The 7378-nt window shown below is 39.2% G+C and overlaps 1 protein-coding gene across 2 annotated transcripts; it reads left to right on the forward strand.

Annotated features, from left to right (window-relative positions):
• Nucleotides 1-225: 225 nt before the first annotated feature.
• On the forward strand, nt 226-2224 carry LOC114351577 (uncharacterized). 2 transcript variants are annotated; one of them, XM_028302844.1, is made up of 4 exons: nt 226-587; nt 713-836; nt 1269-1339; nt 1455-2215. In XM_028302844.1, exons 1-4 carry the CDS (start codon nt 492-494, stop codon nt 1998-2000), a joined length of 837 nt encoding a protein of 278 aa, XP_028158645.1. In that variant the 5' UTR covers nt 226-491; the 3' UTR covers nt 2001-2215. The 2 variants fall into 2 exon arrangements, with proteins under 2 accessions (XP_028158645.1, XP_028158644.1); XM_028302843.1 differs by having other exon boundaries at nt 227-587; nt 1266-1339; nt 1455-2224.
• Nucleotides 2225-7378: the final 5154 nt, after the last annotated feature.

The raw sequence follows: 7378 nt of genomic DNA on the forward strand, positions 1-7378 counted from the left end.
CTGAGCAGTGAGCACGGATAAACAAAACAGAACTGCTACGGTTGTTTAAGGAATAAATATGAAAGTTATTCGTGTTCAGGGTACAGATTATCATGCTTAGAAGATACGTTTTTTTAGATAAGAATTAAAAAATATGTAACCCAAAACTCAAAGTTTCACTTATCACAAACACCTAAGTACTTCTTCATCTACATATATGTAGTGTTACTAATTTGTAGAACATAAATCATCATCCAAAACCTAACGACAGATACAAAGCAAAATTCGCGAACTTGTTCGAGACATCACTAATCTGAATGCGCGCGTCGATATTTGGGGGCCGGGGAGCGACGCGGCAGTCGGCGGGCGGCCGCGGCGGAGCACCCTCGGCGTGGCGGGCGACACATGAATGGAGTCTATACCTTGTAGTGCGAAATAAAGTACCGCGGTGCACTGGTCTATTGCAGATTCCTTCCCTAACACATATTTTGTAAACTTTTATTTTAACCACAATGCCTTTCCAATGGGACTGGGATACCACCGTCAAGCTCATCGACATGTTCCGGGACAGGCCCGTGCTGTGGGACATCAACCGAGAAGATCATAAGGTACCAGCGTTTTACATGTAGAACATTGTAAACTGTTCTCGGCCACAAACTATGAATAAATGTACAGTATATTTTTTTGCATTATTTGTAGTAGGTATATTTAATAATTTTCGGTATTATTATAGGAACGATGCAAGAGGATGACCGCCTGGCAGGCGATCGCCGCGCAGTTGCGCGTGCCGCAGCCGGCGGTGGTGAACCAGATGCGCGCGCAGCTCGCGAAGTACCAGCGACATCTGCAGCAGAGCGGTACTTATGCAACCATTATCCTAACTAATTCATGAATCACATTGAAAAAAATATAGCTTGACAGAAACCCTTATTTCTCTCCACTGAATTAATTATGACTAGTATGTTCGTCATTGAAGATCAATGGAAAAATAAAGGTTATGGTATATTTAGACTCGATTTTATTATTATGTTAAATAAAGTTTGTGATCGGTTGAATCTCATAACTTGGACCACTCACGGGCTTGAATAAGATATTTTATAATATTTACTCTTTGGTGAGTTGAATCCACTATAGTGGAGTAGGCTCATAGTCCAGCAGTGGACTGTAAAGGGCTGTTGATGATGAGTTGAATCCGAAATTTGATCGTCGCAGTCTTTCTTTGAGAATGTGTATTCCGCTGATGCCTGGTGTGGTCCCCCTCGCTATATCCGCGCGTCTGCCCGCAGCAGGCGACCGCAACCGCTGCCTGTCGTTCCCGCGGATGTCGTTCCTGCACCCGTCCTGGGTGGAGAGCGTCCAGGTACGAGTAGATGAAACACGCGCATTTGCAGACCGCTAAATTTTTATTTATGGTAATATACCTAATACATTGTATTAATTTGATTACTTTAATAGTAGAATTACTCGTTTTACAGCGCCAAATTGAATTTGATGAGGAAGAATCCGGATCCGAATCCGAAACCGAAAAAGAAGAGCGCCCCTCTGCGTCTCGCAGCGCCAGACCTGCGCCGAAGTCGACTTCGCTGGAGCAATCAGTGTGGACACGAGAACATAGCGTGAAGGTGAGCTTCTCCGTCAATGTTCCGGGGGGGTCGGGCGCTGCCACGAGCTCCTCGCGCACGCGAAGCTCCCCCGTCGTCGAGTCTAGAGAAGCGCCGAAAAGGAAACGGGAAAGCAGCCCCCGCGCCACGAACCCAACGCCTGAAAACACCTGCAGCGAGAGGAAGCCCAGGGACGAATTTGCGGTGTTCGGGGAATACGTCGCCAACAAATTGCGAAATGTAAGCAACTGTCCAGCGAGGAGCACCGCGCAATTCCTTATCAACGACATTCTTTACAAAGCGGAGATGGGGAGGTATAATGATGCCACTCGGAATCACAATCCAAATGATGAACCTGAAGAACCTCGCCCGTCTCGGAATATTGACAGCGAGCCCGACCACTACAGCGATTCGGATTAAATGTGAACGCGTAGTGTGGTTATTTCTAAAAAATACTTTAACACTCATATTCATCGGGTAGTGATTTTCTATATTGTATGTAATATTCTTGGACATTATACACTGCGTCAACCAGTGCCAAACTAATGTAAGCCAAAGAGCTTATACCAAATAACTGTGTACTTAAATACTTACTTTTTCTGTAAATCTAACTTACTTTTACTAATAATATAAAGATGAACAACTTATTTGTTTTATTGGTTAAATGCGCTTACCCAAGAATCTACTGGTCTGTTTATCGTCGGATAGTGCATTTATTGAGGCAGACTATACCTACTTTAGCCCCAAGCTATACTTACACAGATACATTAAATTTTTTTCATTGATGCTTTTCTCCTAGCATCACTGAAAAAATGTTACAAAAACGGAAAATATATTAGAACGTTTTCACACGTACGAAGCTAGTGCAGTACATAAATAAATTAATATCCTTGGTCATTTTTTTACACTACGCTTCTAGTCCCAAACTAAGCAAAACTTGTACTATGGGTACTAGACATTATGTATTAAACACACGTAGAACATAGAAAACACCCAAACCAATACAAATGGATATTACTTTCATACATAATAATGTTCATCATGCACACAAATGTTTTATAATGTGCAGGGATCGAACTATCCCTCCACATTATAAAACTCACTAACATTAATTATGTTGATGTTTAAAAAATTACTTACTGTTAAGTTTTTTTTTATGCTAGACAAGGCAGGTATTTGACCGCAATCGCACCTGGTGTCAAGTAAGTAAATATTTAAATGTGTTAAAGAATATTTGTATCACGTACAATGAAATCAATTAGGTATTTGATTAAAATTGATTTTCGTTGAATTCTCTACTTCAATTGATATCACATCCATAAGAAAGTTCTGATAAAATACCCTATGAAAAGGAATCCTCTGAGGAAATTTCCATGTTGATGTAGGTCTGGAGTTCAATCAAGTGAAGCTTCACATCGTCCGATTGTTACATTGTGGCTGCCCTGCTTGCTATATTGTTTGCGCGCGGAAAATTCTATTGACATGCAGTCGAGGAGGCTAAGAATAGAAAGTAAGCAATAAGAATAGTCCTTTATTTTCTTGAAGTATGAATAAGAGTATCCTACATTTTGTTGGCATTCCACCTATAAAATAACCTAAGTACTAAGATATCATGCTACCCTGTTTCTTTCATATGAAAGAGCCTAACGTCAGGGTATATTAGTTGTCCAGATTATGTAAATAAAAAAGTACATATTTCAAGTAAAAAATGTTTGTGCGATTATGTCAATAAGATGGTCGCAATCGATGACCATGCATAGGAAGACACTTGGGATTAGAAAAGATTTCGTAGAGTCACAATAAATCCTGGGGACCGCAACCTCCTAAGAGCGCAAGGCGCATAACCTGCCCACCGCCTAGCGCTGAGCTCCTCCTAAAAGGCAAAAGCACCCAGAGATAGCCCATTCGACCCGCCACCGTCTTGATATTATGTACAGTTTGTATCAATCATAGTGATTGATTGAGCCCGCCACTCACATTCAATTTATTTTCTCGTTAGTGATGAGAAATTATGCCTCGAAACGGCTTCTGTATTGTTTTTATTGTAACAATTTGAGAACCCTATCGTGATTGAAATGAGAAATTGATTACGTACTGAGTTGTGTATTAGATTGAAATTAACTCCAAGTCAGGTGTCAGTCTTGCCTTCGGCACATGATAACAGCAATCGTGAAAACAGTTTTAGGTGTTTTCAGATAGAGATAGCCATAGGAACTCAGCCACTCATTATTCACTTGTAACAATAGTAATACTTTCAGTCTTATACATGTGTAATGTAACCTACTTTCACCCTTTATAGCACTCGGTAAAATTTCTTACACGTCCCAAGTTAAATGTTTAAACTTTCAACGGCTTTGCGGCCATACTCTCAGGCGCTTGTATCTTAATAGATGTCATCCTAATGCTCCTCGGAAGCAGTAATCAGCATAAACAACGGTTTAATTAAGGTAAGTACGCGCGTAATCTCGCTGCGTCTCTAATGGTACAAAAGGCAACGCAGACCTAGTGAAAATCGACCTTATAAATACTGTAACAAGAAAGTTTTGAGGGAAAACTTCGCGGCTTAATCGTACAGTTGGCGGCGAAGTCGCTACATAAATTAGATCTTATTGCCACCGACATAGGGAGGGTAAGATGGGAAAACTTGTAAGGCCATAGTAATGTGCCCTAAGGGATGTGCGCACTCAACACTCCGATAAGGACTCATAAATAGTAAGGAGTAGAGGAGGATGCGCTGCCGCCCTAGGGCTGCCGCACCTAAATGGTACCGCTTTAGACGCAGATAACTCGTGCTTTAATTTTTATTAATTACCGAAAAATATTATTAACTCAAGAGTTCTAATTATCTGCTGTAACAAAGCAATGCTGGTTTTTCAATCTCCCAATAGAACTTGTCAATGCATCTAGAATAATATGAAATTGTTTTTTTGATATTCATGTACCTACTCTTTAGACTCTAAAGTTTAGAGTTAACTAGATTCATAATAGCAACTCCGATCGCGTGAGTAAATTTCAACACAGTTCTATCAAAAGCTAATTATTGGGATTAGTGCATCGAGTGGGGACCATCAAATATTAAGTAATTTATAAGAAGTATAGTTTTAACTAAAACTGAAATGAATATTTATGTAAATAATAATAACGAACTGACAACCCTGTTTATAATATCACGCAGAGTCGCCACTATCGTGGTATCTCGGAGGGCGGCTGCTCGCGTTACTCGCAAAAATCATGCCGGGCGGCGGCTAGGGCGGCGTAGCCTAGGGCGCCGTCCGCCCAACTTCCCCACTGCATTTGGTTAGATATTGCGCAATTTTCGTCGGCCCGGTGATCTACCGTGGAAATTGTGGGTGAAATTCGAAAATTATAGCCGCCTTCAATACGCAGCCGGGCTCGAAAATACATTTTCCTGATTGGTGAGAATTGATTTTACAAAGATAGTAGAACCGGTTTGGATGAGTGATAGGGAATGAGTAAATGAGTATGCCTCTGTGGAAACGGAAAAATAAAATGATGTACTATTCTGTAACTTACTTAAGAGTATCTCGATAAGGTTTTCCGATTAACCCAATGCCCTTTAATAGAGTAGACGGAGATTTATGTTAGGTAATAATTAAAATAATTCATTATAATAATTACTTATTTTGTTGTTTAAGGCTCAAAGCCTTTACCAAAATATCACAATGAAGTTCAAGGGCTAGGAGAGTCAAGAACGCGGTCGAGGGTTCTATTCCCGGCGCCCGCAGCTTTGTAATTCGTCATGAGTTCACGACACGTTTCCACGGGCTTCAGCTGCCAATTTTATTTATGTAATAATACGTTGAATATTTATTGCAACACACAATAGTCTATAAATAATATTAATTTGAATCATCGCTAAAATCTATTGCATTAATTAGGTAGCTGTTCTGAATATTGTTTTTTCAACAAGTGAATAAGTAATCTTTTTTGTTATTTTCTTTACTTAACGAAGTTCAGATGCTTATTAATAATTCATATTATCAGGTAGATATTAATTGCAATTTATTACATTTGATTTTTATACAGTTAAAAATGTACACTAGGTAATTTTCCATCTACCATGGTGTCAAAGACGTCATGCATGGCATGGGTGTCAGACACGGCTCTATGTCTCAGAGTAAGTACGAGATGGCGATTCTAATGCAAAGAACCAACACCCAGCCACGAATCACTACAGCAAACAGCCAACAAACTTTCAAAGTTCATTACTTTTCTGTTATACAATAAAATAACTATTGTTTAACAGAAAAGTAATACAAAGTGAATACATTTTTCACCTTAGGCCCATGCCATGTGAAGACTGAAGACTGCGAAACAGGCATTCTACGTATTGTGACTAACGTGTAGAGTTAAAAGCTTGGCTCTCTAGTTCTTCGAAAGCATTTAAATTAATTAATTTTAACAGGTGTTAACGGGTAGGTAATAATAAGAAAAAAATGAAAGCATTTAATCTGAAACACGTCCTACGCCACGCTCAGAGACACTCACTTTGAAATATTGAAATACTGCGACAACCTTTAACCGATCGCGTCATATTTTATTTATGCCCTATACTGTCAGGCCCTACCAACAGGAACGTCTATCTTACTGCTCAAAAATAAAGGTGGTAATGCAATGACTAAATAAAACAGAAGTTGAATCGGATCCAAATCGCAAGAGCAGACAATCTGGCGCGGCGACGTTTGACGTAGAGGGCACGAGGCACCTTTCCAATTGCTATGTGCTATAGTAATTATGGCTGGCAATTACCGCGAACTGACCTAACTACGGTTCGGATGCTCCCCAGCTGTTGGTGTTGAAATCAAGGGTAAAAAAATAGTGGCTAAATGCAAATTGCAAAATAGAATTTACGTTATTATTGTTTGTGGGAGATACAGGTGGTTGTGCCAGCAGACCGGAGCCGACGAAAATCCGTAGTCTGACAACTTACAGATGCAGCTACATTACTTTGGTGGTGGTGGAGGTATAATTAAATCAATAATGCATAATTGACATAGGCACAAAATACAAACATAGGTGAAACACGATTATAAGAAAGGTTTTCTATGTTTTATAACAACGTACAACAATGGAGAGACGCAATAATTTTGTTGTGACTGATCGAAATCCACGAGAACGGGGCCAGAGGAAAAGGCCAATTAAAATATTGTAAATCCTTTTAGAAGCCCCTATTAGTCGTGCAAAATTACCAACCCCTTTTAAAATTGCACCCTTATTAACTGGATGGAACGTAGTCTGGACTCAACTCGGAGTAGGTAAATTGATTTGTAAAATATCCAGCATTGTTACTTTTCAGTCTACAATCCAATTCTTTGATGTATAAACATCGTCTAATATTATTTTAATATAGGACCTTTAAGAAATTAAAAATGTAAAGACTTATTAACTGATTATTAAGATCAGAATTATTAACTTACCACTGTTTTTTTTATCGCTCAATAATAATGATTGAAATATATGAAACTAGCTGACCCGGCGAACTTTGTTCCGCCTTAATGGCAATAAATAACGGGATAAAAAGTATCCTATGTCCTTCTCCTGGCTCTAAACTACCTCCCTGACAATTTTCAGCTAAATTGGTTCAGCCGTTCTTGAGTTATAAGCGAAGTAACTAACACGACTTTCTTTTATATATGTATATAGATTATTGTTATACGTCGGTGAGTTTATCGAAATAATCAATTAAATCACCATCAGAACGCTACTAGGCCAATTTATAGGTAGAAGTACCTCCTAAAATTAAAGTATCCTCGCCAATTAATAACAGACACATTTCG

Source organism: Ostrinia furnacalis, unplaced genomic scaffold (genome assembly GCF_004193835.3).
Source record: "Ostrinia furnacalis isolate ACB-3 unplaced genomic scaffold, ASM419383v2 OfSCF1163, whole genome shotgun sequence".
NCBI classification, from domain to species: domain Eukaryota; kingdom Metazoa; phylum Arthropoda; class Insecta; order Lepidoptera; family Crambidae; genus Ostrinia; species Ostrinia furnacalis.

Coding starts and splice junctions, on each gene's coding strand:
- LOC114351577 (XM_028302843.1), top strand. CDS start 492: ATGCCTTTCCAATGGGACTGGGATACCACCGTCAAGCTCATCGACATG. Junction 588..712: donor TCAACCGAGAAGATCATAAG/GTACCAGCGTTT, acceptor GTATTATTATAG/GAACGATGCAAGAGGATGAC. Junction 837..1,265: donor GCGACATCTGCAGCAGAGCG/GTACTTATGCAA, acceptor GTCTGCCCGCAG/CAGGCGACCGCAACCGCTGC.